General features: G+C 40.8%; 1 protein-coding gene across 1 annotated transcript; it reads left to right on the top strand.

Annotated features, from left to right (window-relative positions):
- Window positions 1–5,022: 5,022 nt before the first annotated feature.
- Window positions 5,023–14,375, top strand: marchf2 (membrane-associated ring finger (C3HC4) 2). The gene is given in 5 exon segments (XM_060940533.1): window positions 5,023–5,243; window positions 5,647–5,678; window positions 5,681–5,826; window positions 11,267–11,462; window positions 14,203–14,375. Coding segments are annotated over 5 exon segments (723 nt in total). The 5' UTR covers window positions 5,023–5,067.
- Window positions 14,376–16,947: the final 2,572 nt, after the last annotated feature.

The raw sequence follows: 16,947 nt of genomic DNA, 5'->3' as shown, positions 1-16,947 counted from the left end.
TAGAGAGCAGAGAAGACCACTCTACATGGTGTTCATTGACTTGACTAAGGCTTTCGAACTAGTGAGCAGGAGTGGCCTCTTCCAGCTGGTTGAATGGATAGGCTGCCCCCCAAAACTCCTCCGCATCCTCCAGTCCTTTCACACCGGAATGCAAGGTACCATACAGTTCGACAGGTCCATCTCAGACCCCTTCAAATTCTGCTGTGGTGTCCAACAGGGATGCATGTTGGCACCCACCTTGTTTGGGATCTTCTTTTCCCTCCTCCTGCAGCAAGCTTTTGGAACATCAACTGAGGGAGTCTACCTCCACACAAGAACAGATGGTAACCTATTCAACCCTGCCCGTCTGAAAGCCAAAATGAAGGTTAGACCACTCGTCATCCGGGACATGCTTTTTGCTGATGATGCAGCAGTGGTAGCACACTCCCAGGAGCACTTGCAAACTCTCATGGACCGGTTCACCTAAGCCTGTAAGGACTTCAGCTTGACCATCAGCCTGACTAAAATGAAGACAATGGGACAAGGCACTGTAAAACCTCTCTTTATCACCATCAAAAACTACACTCTGGAAGCCGTGAACACCTTCACCTACCTTGGATCCACCATTACCGACAACCTGTCACTCGATGCCGAATTCAGCAGCCGCATTGGAAAAGCTGCCTCTACCTTTGGGAAGCTCACAGAGGGTGTATGGGACAACGGAAAACTCACTGTCCATACAAAAGCGCAGGTGTACAGAGCCTGTGTCATCAGCACACTCCTGTATGGTAGTGAAACCTGGACACCATACTCATACCAAGAGCGGCGGCTAAACAGCTTCCACCTTCGCTGCCTGAGGCGTATACTGGGTATCATCTGGAGGGATAGGATCACCAACACAGCAGTCCTGGAGAGAGTGCAGCTTCCCAGCATGTACTCTCTTCTGAGGCAGCGATGTCTCCGCTGGCTGGAGACGTCGCTTATATATAATATATTACAGTATATATAATATATATAATATACACATATATATAAAATGTAGAATAGAAACATTTCACTCTGACACCCAACTTTTGAACATTATTAAAAATGTATTCTCGACAAACGTTTCGGCCTTCTTCAGTGTCGTAAAAAACTACATAGTGCTATGGGCTTGGTCTTATATATGCAAAATTGGGAGTTCTTTAAAATTTTAAATAAAGGACAAAGACAAAAATAAACTATTAATTACAAAATTTAATAATTAAATATTGTTAAAAAGAATGCGATTTTTAGATTTATATTCTTTTCGCTTGTTTAACCCATAAGGGGCTAAAGTAAACAATTGCGACATCCAATATGCTTCCCTATTTAGAAGCACATTGTCTAAACTATCTTGAGCAGCGTTAATTATTGTTTCTATACAAATGAATTCAAAATCATTCAAATTATGGGGAGACTGATTAAAATGTTTGGCTACTTCGCATGGTTTTTTTTTTTTTCATAATAGATATATGGTTACAAAAACATACTTTAAACTCTGTAGTACAAGAGCCAATATTGGAGATTACATTTACAGTAAGTTGCTAAATATATTGTATTGCAGGAAGTACAAGAAAGATGTTGGCGAATTTTGTATTTCCTTCCTGTTATGGAGCTGACAAAAAAAATTTGACTCTGCGAAAAAGTTATTATACAATAAATTTTCCACAGTGGAGGCTAGATAAAGCAAGATGCTATCTTTATTCTTATTAAACATGATAAAAGAAACATTAAGTGTTAGGTAAATGCAAAAAAAATTAGTAAAATTAGAAAAAAATTTTTTTGACCATAATGTCCCAAATGAGAGACCAGTTTCTGAGACAGACCCATATATATATATATATATATATATATATATATATATATATATATATATATATGCTGAACATAAAGTACAATTCACTCTGGCTGGTTTGAAAAGTGCTACCCCGAAGGGGAGAAAAAAATTACACACACACATACGTATACAGTATATGTATGTGTGTGTGCAATTTTTTTTTTCCCTTTGGGGTAGCACTTTTCAGACCGGCCAGAGTGAATTGTACTTTTTCAGCATTCTTAGGAATACAAACTACACCTCACATACTACTGCAATTCACAAAGAGGATTAACGCACTCGCCGTGACTAAAGTAGAACAAAAAAATGTCCTCTTTATGCTTTTTACGTACGCTGAGCAGAAATTGGAAACGTTGGCAGAGGCTAACGGTCCGTCTGTCAGGCTGGAAAAGAACTTAGTCTGGGAAGTTAGGCAGGCCAAAACAAGAGGAGTTATTTGTAACTTTACAGCTCATTGTTTTTATTTTAAGGAATTAAGGGCTTGACAAGATAAACCAATATTAAAGTACAAAAGGTAAGAGCTGTTATGGTGGTAAAGAATGCAGTATTATTTTCAGGTAGCATATTAAGCTAAGCTAGCTAGCGGTGCGGGGCAGCACGGTGGTGTAGTGGTTAGCGCTGTCGCCTCACAGCAAGAAGGTCCGGGTTCGAGCCCCGTGGCCGGCGAGGGCCTTTCTGTGTGGAGTTTGCATGTTCTCCCCGTGTCCCCGTGGGTTTCCTCCGGGTGCTCCGGTTTCCCCCACAGTCCAAAGACATGCAGGTTAGGTTAACTGGTGCCTCTAAATTGACCGTAGGTGTGAATGTGAGTGTGAATGGTTGTCTGTGTCTATATGTCGGCCCTGTGATGACCTGGTGACTTGTCCAAGGTGTACCCCGCCTTTCGCCCGTAGTCAGCTAGGATAGGCTCCAGCTTGCCTGCGACCCTGTAGAACAGGATAAAGCGGCTAGAGATGATGAGATGAGCTAGTGGTGCCGGCTAGCGTTAGACTGTTTTATAGCTGTGAACACCAAGCATGACGAATTTTGTGTCGACATTTACATTTCTTGCTCGGTTATTTGGCATTTAAATGTACGTGGCCTAATCTCTAGTTAGGAAGATGTATTAGCTAACTACAGTGGATATTAAAAAAAGTGTACACACCCCATTAAAATGATTTTTTTTTTTGCATCAGAGAAACCTAAGACCATGATAAATAATTTCAAAACTTTTACCACCTTTAATGTGACCTATAACCTGTACAATTCAATTGAAAAACAAAAATCTGTTAGGGAGGAAAAACATAAATAAATGTACAATAAGCTGGTTGCATAAGTGTGCACACCCTTAAACTTTGTTGAAGCACCTTTTGATTTAATTACAGCACTGTCTTTTAGGGTAGGAGTCTATCAGCCTGCCACATCTAGACTTGGCAATATTTGCCCATTCTTGCAAAAGCGCTCCAAATCTGTCAGATTGTGAGGGCATGTCTTGTGCAGAGCCTTCTTCAGGTCACCCCGCAGATTTTCAATTGGATTTAGGTCTGGGCTCTGGCTGGGCCATTCCAAAACTTTAATTTTCTTCTGGTGAAGCTATTCTTTTGTTGATTTCAATGTATGCTTGGGGTCATTGTCATTGCTGAAAGATGAAGTTCTTCTTCAGCTTTCTAGCAGACACCTGAAGGTTTTGGGCTAAAATTGACTGATATTTAGAACTGTTTATAATTCCCTTCACCTTGACTAAAAGCCCCTGTTCTAGCTGAAGAAAAACAACCGCAAAACACGATGCTGCCACCACCATGCTTCACCATGGGTATGGTGTTCTTTTGGTGATGCGTAATGTTGTTTTTGCACAAGACAACGGACACAGGATTCTTTTGGAACTGTGGACAAAAAATTCAACCTTGGTTTCCTCAGACCATAACACATTTTCCCACATGCTTTTTGGAGAGTTGATGTATTTTTTTTTTTGCAAAATTTAGCTGGGCCTGGATATTTTCCTTTGTAAGAAAAGGCTTCCATCTTGTGACCCTACCCCATACTCCAGACATATGGAGAATACAGGAAATTGTCACATGTAGTACACAACCAGTACTTGCCAGAAATTCCTGCAGCTCCTTCAGTGTTGCTGTAGGCCTCTTGGCAGCCTCCCTGACCAGTTTTCGTCTTATCTTTTCATCAATTTTAGAGGGACGTCCAGTTTTCGGTAATGTCACTGTTGAACCATATCTTCTTCACTTCTTGATGACAGTCTTCACTGTGCTCCATGGTATATCTAATACTGTGGAAATTTTTTGTACCCTTCTCCTGACTGATGCCTTTCAACAATGAGATCCCTTTGATGCTTTGTAAGCTCTTTGCGAACCCTGGCTTTTGCTGGAGGATGCAACTGAGTAAATGTCAGGAAAATCCTACTAAGACACCAGAACTTTATTTGGGGTTAATCGGTCATTTTAATTGATGGCAGGTGTGAACCCGAAAAGACTGAGTGCTGTAATTAAATCAAAAGGTGCTTCAACAAAGTAGTAGTTTAAGGGTGTGCACACTTATGCAACCAGCTTATTGTACATTTTTTATGTTTTCCCCCCTAACAGATTTGTTTGTTTTTCAATTGAATTGTACAGGTTATAGGTCACATTAAAGGTGGGAAAAGTTTTGAAATTATTTATCGTGGTCTCATTTTTTTACATTAGAAAAACCTATCATTTTAACGGGGTGTGTAGACTTTTTTATATATATATATCCACTGTAGCTCTGCTTCTCCTTGTTTTGGTATGACTGCCTTGCTAAACTAATTGGCCTTGTTTAGCCTATGTGGCTACATAACATTATTCTTTTAATGATCATTTATTTACGCTACATTAATATGCAATGTTTACTAATCTAAACCAAGCATGTATATGAATATATACTAAGAAAGTCTTAATTTCTGTGCCTCACACATAATGTTTGATTGAGCCAGTGGGAAGTTTTAGTAACCACTGTGTGTGTGTGTGTGTGTGTGTGTGTGTGTGTGTGTGTGTGTGTGTGTGTGTGTGTGTGTGAGTGAGAGAGAGAGAGAGAGAGAGAGAGAGATAAAGCAAACGGGATGAGGAGTTATGATCCAGGAAGTCTCAGAATAATGTGAACTATAAGTGTCTTTTTTTTTTTTAAATTCAAATATTATTCTTGTTGGGTTTCTCTGTGAAGCTCTCGGACCCAAGTCACCTGATTTGAGGGAGCAGAGGTCCTCTGTCTCCCTGGACGGCTCAGACATGACAACAGGGGAGTGTTGCCACCTGCCAGGCTCGCTGTGCGACTGCACCGGCAATGCTGCCCTGTCCAAAACCGTGGAGGAGTCAGATGATCGCAGGGCGCAGTACGTCACACAGGTCACGGCTAAAGACGGACGCCTGCTCTCCACTGTCATTAAAGCCCTGGGCACACAGAGGTGAGCTGAGTGGCATGTGTCTGAGCTCGAGGTGATCTAAAGGGATGGTTTGAAAAGGATCTATTGTGTAGGAACATGCACAACCAAAACCACACCAACAAACCATGACTGCTGCTGAAGAGCTTTAGGACATGTTTGTTATTGAGGACATTTAGTTAGATGAACACATGACTAATCCAGGTTGAGTCGTCAAAAAAAAATTCCTGAAAGTGGCAAACTATAAAATTGAAAAATGAGCATATCTGCAACAATTTTAAAAAATTTCTTCTCAATGTACTGTATATTGTATTGGTGTCCAGAACACTAGGGGGCAGGTACAATTATTCTGAAATAGCCATTTTGATTTCAGGGGCAGTCTAACTAAAGGCTAACAAAAAAAACTACATTAAACTCTTTCTCTCAGTGATGGTCCAATTTGCTGGATCTGTCATAAGGGCTCCTTTCGCCATGTGACTGCACTGGCACACTGGGTACAGTGCACAAGAGCTGCTTGGAGAAGTGGCTGTCTTCCTCCAACACCAGCTACTGCGAGCTGGGTCACACAGAGTTCACCATCGAGCGCAGGCCGAGGCCTCTCACAGAGGTAACATGACTTCTTTCTAGCTGTTTGTGGGTGGGAATGAGGTGGTGGTGTGGGCATGTATGAGACTGAATTCCTGGTGTTTAGTGTTTTGGTATGTTTGATTTTGTAGTCAAGTGGCAGTTAATGTGCAAAATCCCATTTAAGCTCAATGTACATAACTGTCGCAAACATATAAGGGATGCTGTGATTCAATATTTAACGCTGTGTAGGGGTTTCATTCAGGGCCGGCGCCCGGCGCAAAATCCAGCTATATTCAGCCTGATGCTGGTTACTTTTCAAAGTTTCTCAACCAGCAATGCTAGTAGATTTCCTATTTTCTAAGATCTTTTCTTTCCTATGGTTATCAGTGGTTATTTTTGCGTTCTTTTACATTTTTTACTGTTTGTGTACTCACGGTGGCTTTATGGCCTTGACCTTCAATCACGTCAGCTACACTGTATGAAAGCTTGATGCTGATTGGCTGCTCGTCGCAGCAACATTGGAGCACCAGAAAGCTCGCTTCTGTTTCGCTACAGTTCAAAATGAAAAGGTGACAGGACCAGCCAACCTTGTCCAGATTCTTTCCAAGTTTGGCAAGAAAGGTGCCCAAACGAGGAGAGATCAGTAAACAAATAACTATTCTTATGAAAAAATAATGACCATAGATCTTGAACATGATGAATTTCTAGTTGGTCTTCCAATGCAAAGTGCTAACTTCGATTTAGTTGTTGAGTCTTTCCATAACCCTCTTTATGACATGATGGTCTGTGTGTGTGATGATGAATTAAAAACTAGGGCCAATGGCCTCCTTTGAAATGACGTCGGTGGTAGCACACAAATACAGGACATTTGGATAAAATTCAATAAGATATTATCTTATAGGCCTAGGTTAATTTAAAAATGAAAAACCATGAAGACACATTTCTTTTCATTTTTTTCCAGTATAATTTTCGAGACAGACTGTCAGGAGACAGTGACGGTGCCGGATGGTGTTGTTCACTGCAATACTGTTGGCAGTGTTGCTAGATTAAGGTCAATGAAAATGAGGATACTTGTAGTTCAGAACTGGATTCCAAATCTGCTGGTGGTGGGAATGGACATCTATTTGTGTCTCCTTGTTAAGTGCCTTTTTTGGGGGGGTGAGTCAGTAGTTAAAGTCCCAGCAAAAGTGAAAGGTAAGATGTGTAAGACAGTAGTTAGACCAGCTGTGATGTATGGATTGGAGACAGTACTAAAAAAGAAGAGACAGGAGGCAAAGTTGGAGGTGGCGGAGTTGAGGATGTTAAGGTTTGCGATGGGAGTGACAAGGTTGAACAGGATAAGGAACGAGCACATCAGGGGACAGATGAGACTGAGATGGTATGGGCACATCCTGAGAAGAGATGCAGAGCGTGTTGGAAGGAGAATGTTGAGGATGGAGCTGCCAAGCACACGAAAACGAGGAAGGCCAAAGAGGAGATGCATGGATGTGGTGAGAGAGGACATGAGGCAGGTGTACTAGAGAAGGATGCGGAAGACAGAGAGCAATGGGGACGAAAGATCTGCTGTGGCGACCCCTAATCGGGAGCAGCCAAAAGAAGAAGAAGAAGAAGTAGTTAGTTTTGTATTCCCCCCACCCCCAGACTAGTCAGTCAGTAGTCATGGTGAATAGATAACAGCTGCAGTAGCTGCTACATGTATTCTGTTCTCTGAACAGGCCTGCCCCCTCTGAACAGCCTTCCCTGCTTTAATCATACTACTTCTAGTTTTCAGGTTTGATCTGGGCCATATGTATATGAACTCTATGCTTTAGTGATGTGGCATTATATTTATTATTAATAAATATAAATAAGTAAGCCTTTTTCTCTCTGCAGGTTAGTTTAATACTAATAAATTATTTATTTCAACAACACAGGCTTAGTTAATCATGTTTTATTGGCTGACATTCCAACTGCATGTGTAGGCTATTAATTACGCTAGCATGTTATTATTTTGGATTGTGTTATGCCATACACTCAGTTTCATGCACAAACTGATAATAAACACCCATAAAATAGCAATAAAAATGGTCATTATCAGAAGTGAAAATGGGCCCTAGAATGCACCAGATTGCACCAGAAAGTATCTAAAATTGAAAATTTTCTGGGGGAGGCCCGCCAGCAGGAGGGGGTATCCCTCTCCTGCACTCTCCCCTGCTGCACCAGGCCCAGGTATAACACCCATTGCTCCACCCCTACTTTCTTCTTTCCACCCCCACTTCATTTCTTAATGAAACCCCTGACTGTTACATGAAACATGTGATTTGGATGGCAAATATGTGTAGATTTTTGAGATGTGTTAAGATTGAAACAATGAAAGGTTTTTCTTCCAAGAAATGGTGCAAGCTTGTTCAGGGTATTTCTCACCAGGATGCAACAACACAATCCTTAACTTTTGGTTTAAAGAAATATCTGGAAGGTTCAGTGAGAAATCAAATGCAGCACTTACCCAAAATGTATTTGATCAGCCATCAGATTAAGGAAATCAGTCTCACTCAACTCATTCATTCACTCATTCATCTTCAGTCACCGCTTTATCCTGGTCAGGGTCATGGTGGGTCCAGAGCTTATCCAGGCTTACTCCAAATCTCTTCCATAAGCACGTGCCAAAATCTTCTCCTACATGCTTCCAAAAACCTCATGAAACTACAAAATCTCACCTTTAAATAAATGACTTTGTAAAGTAACCCAGATTTCAATGTGTTCAAAGTTATTAAATTGTATGAATTTAAAGGAATAGTCCACCGTACTTCCATAATGAAATATGCTCTTATCTGAATTGAGACGAGCTGCTCCGTACCTATCTGAGCTTTGCGCGACCTCCCAGTCAGTCAGACGCAGTCAGACGCGCTGTCACTCCTGTTAGCAATGTAGCTAGGCTCAGCATGGCCAATGGTATTTTTTGGGGCTGTAGTTAGATGCGACCAAACTCTTCCGCGTTTTCCTGTTTACATAGGTTTATATGACCAGTGATATGAAACAAGTTCAGTTACACAAACTGAAACGTAGTGATTTTCTATGCTATGGAAAGTCCGCACTATAATGACAGGCGTACTAACACCTTCTGCATGCTTCGGCAGCGCATTGATACGGAGCTCAGATATCAATGCGCTGCCGAAGCGCGCAGAAGGTGTTAGTACGCCTGTCATTATAGTGCGGACTTTCCATAGCATAGAAAATCGCTACGTTTCAGTTTGTGTAACTGAACTTGTTTCATATCACTGGTCATATAAACCTATGTAAACAGGAAAAACGCGGAAGAGTTTGGTCGCATCTAAATACAGCCCCAAAAAATACCATTGGCCATACTGAGCCTAGCTACATTGCTAACAGGAGTGACAGCGCGTCTGACTGCGTCTGACTGACTGGGAGGTCGCGCAAAGCTCGGAGAGGTACGGAGCAGCTCGTCTCAATTCAGATAAGAGCATATTTCATTATGGAAGTACGGTGGACTGTTCCTTTAAACAGTCACACCCAGGCCTGGAATTTCGTCATTTTAGGGGCAAGGCCACTTGGCCTTTTGTGCTGTCAATTTTTTGAGGGCACGAAGGCCAAAAGCCAGGACACCAAGACCATAAAATAAAACAATGATTTTAAGTTCACGTCTATAATGAATTTAATTTAAGGGCTAATGACTCTTCTGAGGAAGATTGGAGTCTCAGTCGAAACTATCAAGCAGGTAAAGAAACATCTCCTACACTATTATGTCTGAAGATAAGAAAATATTGAACACATCTAAACTTATCAATCCATCACTCACTTCAAAAACTGTAAAACTTATTAAACCTATATCCTCCCATAATTTTTGTTCAATTGACACCGAATGTGCAAGAGCATCTTCAGACTGTACTACTACGCAGATTTTTGATTAATCAAAATTGAGCCTGGAGTCCATCAAAATGTTTGACTGTAAATGGAACATATACTAGCATGCAGGCTACTGATTAACCCATAAGAGCCCAAACCGATTTCTCAATCAAGGAAAATTATTGAGGAAATAAAACGAACTAAATAGACGACAAAGAAAACATTTCTGACCTTTTATTTTTTAAAATAGCACTTTCATGTCTCAAGATCTGAAATATTAAATTGCAAATTTGCGGAACACTGTCTGCAACACTATTACACCGTTAACCCCAAAGTTCATTCTATGCAAACAGTTTGAGTAAATACCACTTTTAAAGATTAGTTTTATTGCATTACTTAAACAGTATGAGTATATGAAGAGTATATGAGACAGTCATTGGGTGTACTCATTTTTGCAATTTAAACAAACTTAAACTATCATGTTTTACCTCAGGCCACAGTGCTGCCCTGTTGTGATTGGCTCAAAACTCAAGACAAGTCTGTGCTTGTCCGTTGATGGCTACAGAGGAAGTTGCGCCATTTTCTAATTTACACAGAGCAATTTAAGGTCTTTGCACTTTTGACAGCAAGCTAATTAGCATTTGTTCCCAGCTACAGTCGGTACTCGGCACGTTAAAAGTGGGTCAGTGTTGTAACGACATAACGTTACTGTACAAGCAATGCTTATTTAACGGTAACAAACTTAAGCCCTATATGTTGAAATTCCTCTCTTATTCGTTCGTTAATTTATCACACAGTCTTACCTCAGTCAACTTCTTCCCTCCTTCTGTGAAAATTCAACATCTCAGACACGGACACAAGTGGGCGGGGGATGCGTTTGATTAAGTCTCCTGGTTGGCTGGTGATAGATTGGTGTCATTATAGCACATCGGAGCTTGTCATGCCAGGCTCGAGTCCAATCCACCACTAATGGGTTGCCCAATAAGAATCCAGAATGTCATCAAAAGACATAGTTTTTTTTTCTCAATAGATGCAGGTGATGTTCAAGCCTATTGGCAGTCACGAGGCAGACTACAAAACCGCAAAACCGCAGGGCATCAAGGCCACTGTGACCTTACGGCAGATATTTTTTTCCAAGGGCACAAGGCCAAATTGAGAGGGCACGAGGGCCGTGGCCCTCGTGAAATTCCTGCCCTGGTCACACCTCTTGTTGTCCTGTTGATACCATATTACACTAAGCACAAAATAGTATCTGTGTCTCCGTGGCATACTGTGCACTATATACTGTACTTAAAGTACTTGAATGTATAACACATACTGTGCAAAGTAAACCGTTTGAGACACAGCCAGTGCTTTTGTCCAAGATAACTATGCCATAAAGTTACAGCATCAAAGTGCTGGAAATGGTGCCCTACTCACTGTGCACGAAATAGAACAAAGTTGGTAATTTTGCATATAGAACATTATAGCATTGCACATTATTGTTTTTCCTTAGTCAGCTCATTAACCTAGATTATATTTGACTTTAATTCATTAGTTTTGTTAATCAGGAAAACTGTTACAAAGTGCAGAACCACTGAGCTATACAATCTGTGCTTAATCCACCTTTAAATTGCTTTCCCCTTGTTTATCTACAGTGGCTTAAGGACCCTGGGCCGAGAAACGAGAAGCGCACACTGTTCTGTGACATGGTGTGCTTCCTGTTCATTACGCCCCTGGCAGCCATATCAGGCTGGCTGTGCCTGCGAGGGGCTCAGGACCACCTACACTTCAACAGTCGTCTGGAGGCAGTAGGCCTCATCGCTCTTACCATCGCTCTGTTCACCACACACAAAAAAACCCCCCAAACACCTCAAACCGAAAATTGCCAGCTTTCCAATGGCTCCACTCTGTGTGCGCTCTCTTTCTTTCTCTCTCTCTCTCTCTCTCTCTCTCTCTCTCTCTCTCTCTCACACACACACACACACACACACACACACACACACATACCCCACACACACATCATCTAAGCCTAATAATAAACTTATTTTTAAAAAGTTTTATATTTAAAAAGAAAAACATGCAATCATTGATTTGGTCTTCAGTAAGGAACCTTTTATTTAACATTTAATGGAAAGAATCTCCAGTGTCCGTGCTTTGTAACGATTATTAAGATTCCATCATGGGGAAGTCTTAAGAAGAGAGCAGTTTGTTTTTTTTCAGTTTGATAACAGGTCCAGCTACATAACTCCAACATGTCATTGATTGATTGATTGATTTTCACCCCTGAGTTGTTTTTTCTTTTTTTCTTGGCATATCATCTATCAGAGGGAATGGGTTGAAATATGACACGAATTGGATAAAAACAGTCATAGGTGATTTTCCTGATGTGTTTGGTGTACAGGAAGTAAACAGATGGCAGGTCACACCCAGTTATTTTTGTGAGCAGGTCTTGCCATCATAATCAGACAGTGATGCTGTCGGAATATTTTACACTTTACTACTTTAGCTGTCTCAGGAAATGGGTGATAATGTGTGAGGTTATGTGGCAAGGGTTTGTATGCCATTTAAGTGAGATTCTGATGTGTGTTTAATCAAATCTATAATTAATTTTGGATGATTTTGGATTCTGATGGCCTCTTTGAGATTAGGCGAATTCCTCAGATCATTATATCTTGGTTTTGGAGGATGAGATCATTTTCACACCATGTTACAATGCAGACCACATCATAGTGTGATGACTCCTCATTTCCTGAAACTAGTCCAGTAATGGTGGCTTCTTTGGTGTATTTGAGCTGCACTTGTGCAACTGTTTGTGAATATAGAGAACAGGGGGAAAGGGGTAGGAACACAACCCTGGGGATTTCCTGCACTGAGAGACAGGACTTGTGATTTTGTATTGTTTATATTAAAATCTGTGTTATTTTTTTTAGTAGCAGTACTAATATCCAGGAGCAGGATGCTGGAATTTGAAGAACGTTTTCACAGGATTTACTGTGTTAAATACCGAGCTGAAGTGAATAGGTGTTGGGAGACTCCAGATGTTCCAGGATGTGAAAGAGTGCCAGACTGACATCAGCAGATCCTTTGGCTCTGTAGGCCGACTGTAGTGGATCCATATGTGGTCGTGTCCTTAATTTCATGGCCACAGATGTGAAAGCAGTGGGCTTGAAGTTAAGATTTTGCAGCTGGATTGATGGAGCTAGGAGACTAAGCACAGTCTCAATGAGCCATTAAAGATGTTTGTAAAGGCAGTGGCGTCAGCACAGTGATTAAACCGTAGCAGAAAGAAAGTGATTTGGATTAGGCGTCTTTCTTTTGTTTAACCTGTTAAAATCAGTTTGCACTTAAAAATGAATACTGGACATGGATTAGGACGAGGGATTAGGATTGAGGGACAAGAGTAGCATTGTTCTTTTAAAAATGTGCAAAACCTGGTTGAGATTATCTGGTCGATGAGGTCATCTTCAGTTCTGGTTGACTTTTTCCTTAATGGTTTGGTGTCATGAGTATAGATGGATTTTCTCTTGAGCTGTATAGATGGATTTTTTTTTAACATATAGATGGAATTTAATTTAAGCTGTATGTTATGGGCATGGCTTTCCTGAGGGCAGATTGCAGTTGCTATTTAGTAGATTAATATGACCAGTTGTTACTAATTACCACTGGTAGTGCAGAGTAACACCAGCAGAGGTGTTTTGTGGTTTGGAACAGAGGTTTCCTCAATCTGCAAACATGCCAACTCATCGTCAGCTCCGGCCGTCGCTTCCGTTTATAGCAGTAGGTTGTTCAGGTTCAACTCCAAATACTCCAGAGAATTATTGTCTCATGTAATCATTTAAGGTCGTATTTAAAGAACCTTGTTTAAAACCAATCAGTAATACCTTAAAAAGCAAAACAGAGACCGATTTGGAGCTGTCATCTTGTTAGCTACATAGTGCAAAAGTAAAGAAGCAGACTTTCAGGTTTTGGCTGACTGACAATATTTGAGATTATTCTATCCACATTCACTGGATATGAGCAATCGCGTGCTCTGATTGGCTACTCTACTACTAGGCTGTCAGCTCATATACCATGAGTAGAGATAAACAAAATGGCAGCGCGTTTTGCTGAACCAACCGAGGATGAAATAAAAACTCTACTTAAAAACAAAACCCCCCCAAAAATATATATAAAAAAAACAAAAAAATGTGGAATAAAAGTATTTGATGGTAAGAATGTATCTTACTGTGTATATATATATATATATATATATATTTCAAGAATTATTATTATAGCATTTTTCACAAATTGCTCCTGTCATTTTGCTGGTTTGTTTACATTCTAAGCAGAAATGATTTTGTCAGACGTTTTGTATAAAGTTTTTATTTATCAAATTTGCAAAAAAATAAAAATGCTCTGTTTTTCAAAGTCCAGTGAATATAGATATAATAAAACAGTTATTCCACTCAGTCTTGTCGTACATGGCTTATAGCCGACTTGGCACTATGCACCTTGTCAGCTATCAATTCCTGTACGACTCAATTTCATGGAATAATTGTTAATTGTTACTATGTTTGTTCCTTTATTTTAGCTGAAGCATCTTGAGTGAATCTTCTTTGTCCACAGGCATTATATCGCTACCGCTATCAGTTGTACTGCAGGTGGAGATGAACCAATCAGACAGTGCACCTGATCATTCCTGATGCCAAGATTGCCCATTCTACCCAGTATTCTTTGCACTCCACGAAGTTGCTGAAAAAAACATCAGACAAGATCATCGTATGAGATCTGCAGTGTTTTTGGGAGGGTGGGGGATGCGACACAGTATTGGTATTAAACGTGCTAAAGGTTCTTGATGCGTCATGTCATTACTTAGAGCCGCAGCACTTTTGAACGCATTATTTTTCTATTTAATCCTTTTTATCTAAGTATTTTATTGCTCTGGATGTTATATGTTACAAGAATAATGTGCAAAATGTCATCGTGTTATAGGGAAACCCATGTTTTGATGATGGGCCCGCCTCCTCATGGCTTTATGGACCCCTTGATCAGAGTGTGGCCTTTATGCAGTTATTAAGGGACCATCTGCTTCTGATCCCTGGCTCTATTCACTTTGGAAACATTACAAACATCTCTATAATGCATGTCCAAGAAAAAAGCAATATCATCTGGAAAGGGCTTGTACATTTGTAGCTACATTTCGTGTCTGTGGAAGGCACTGAAAGTAAGTTACTGTCAGTCCAGTTTTGTGTCAAGTGTGTGTGTGTGTGTGTGTGTGTGTGTGTGCGCACATTCACACATGTCACAATGGTTGGCAGTCAGGCTGTGTCTGATTCTGACCTTCCGTAGGTCCACATTTGAAACAGTAAAGTGCCTGCGTTTATATATGGAGTAAAAAAGATGGTTAAAGATAAATTCTTCAGCGTGCTGTTTGCACAGGTCATCTTGTTGTTCTTAATGGGGTCACCGGAGAGATTCCTTGCAAATTGTTACTTCTTTTCAAGTGTCACTCAACACTCTAAATGAGTTCTCCTTCAGACAATGTTAAGTTTTGGAAAGTGTTGCGCAATAGATTAATACTAAAAGCTTTCAGCATTAATTGTAATTTTTTAATGTGATGTTTTTGAGAAGGAAGCAAATGTTTTAAAAATATCTCTCTGCAACATTATCATCATACCTGTTGTGTGTTGCAGGACTGAGTGGCTTTGGGTCGAGTTAACTTTTTTTCAACTGATCATTGAAGCCCAACCAAGAGAAGCCACGAAAATGATCACAGATCAGCAGCTAAGCGCAAATTCACTCTGCTCTTATTAACACTGTCTAACGTTGGTGTGCTTCCATCTGACATGTCTGCCTCCTTTTTTCTTGGTCATTTCCTCTTTATTTTGCAATGTGAGGTAATTAAAAAAAAGCTCAAGTGCAATGTCAGCAATATTAAAATGAAAGAAAAGAAAAGAAAGCATAACTTTATTCATCACACACTTGTGAAATTTCCTCTCTGCATTTAACCCATCTGAAGCAGTGAACACACACATACCCAGAGCAGTGGGCAGCCATGCTAGCAGTGCCCGGGGAGCAGTTGGGAGTTAAGTGCCTTGCTCAAGGGCACCTCAGCCCAAGGCCGTCCCATATTAATCTAACTGCATGTCTTTGGACTGTGGGGGAAACCGGAGCACCCGGAGGAAACCCACACAGACACAGGGAGAACATGCAAACTCCACACAGAAAGGCCCTCGCCGGCCGCTGGGTTCGAACCCAAAACCTTCTTGCTGTGAGGTGACCGTGCTAACCACTACACCACTGTGCCACCCAAACTTACTGCCTATGATCTTAACAGTACATGTAAGATAATTATTCTATAGACATATGAAGGATTACAAAACTACATTCAGACAGGAAGAGGACGACAGTGTTGGGCTGTTTTATTTTTCTTTTTGATATTCATAAGTTTTTTCCACTATGCAACCTGCAGAGTTAAGCAGCCAAAAAGCTCTATTGCTTTATTCTGGTGTCATATTGCACTTTCACAAATTTATAATTGGAAATGGGTTAGTTAGCCCTTTTCCACTTTACATTTCAGAGAGATTAAACTCCCTCATTGGAGGAGAATATTTGGAGAACTGGTCCACTTTTTTTTTCCATTAACAAAAAAGCATTAAAGACCGATCTCTTGTTTTCTCTAAGATAAACCTAATCAAATTTAAGCATTGTATACATTGTTTAATTTTGGTCATCGTGTTCATACTGTATGTATCATTTTGCATTGTATGTCTTTTATTCCTTGAGCACCATATCTTTTTTTTAATCACTGTTGTTTTTGGATGCTATTATATTCATGTAGTGAAATGAAGAAAGACTGGTGTGTCTGTGTCATCCTCACTAAAATTTGTTGGTGCTTGCAGTCAGCCAAGAAAAGTGTGCAAAGCAAATTAAAAATGATGCCCTAGATATACTGTTATTTGGCCTGAATGTTGACTCCCTCTCCTTGCGACAATACTTTTCCTTAGGTGAGTTGAGTGTAGGCGGCACGGTGGTGTAGTGGTTAGTGCTGTCGCCTCACAGCAAGAAGGTCCGGGTTCGAGCCCAGCGGCCGGCGAGGGCCTTTCTGTGCGGAGTTTGCATGTTCTCCCTGTGTCCGCATGGATTTCCTCCGGGTGCTCCGGTTTCCCCCACAGTCCAAAGACATGCAGGTTAGGTTAACTGGTGGCTCTAAATTAACCGTAGGTGTGAATGTGAGTGTGAATGGTTGTCTGTGTCTATGTGTCAGCCCTGTGATGACCTGGCGACTTGTCCAGGGTGTACCCCGCATTTCGCCCGTAGTCAGCTGCGATAGGCTCCAGCTTGCCTGCGACCCTGT

The sequence above is a fragment of the Neoarius graeffei genome, chromosome 15, assembly GCF_027579695.1.
Source record: "Neoarius graeffei isolate fNeoGra1 chromosome 15, fNeoGra1.pri, whole genome shotgun sequence".
NCBI lineage: Eukaryota > Metazoa > Chordata > Actinopteri > Siluriformes > Ariidae > Neoarius > Neoarius graeffei.
This window is presented reverse-complemented; position numbering and strand designations above follow the sequence as displayed.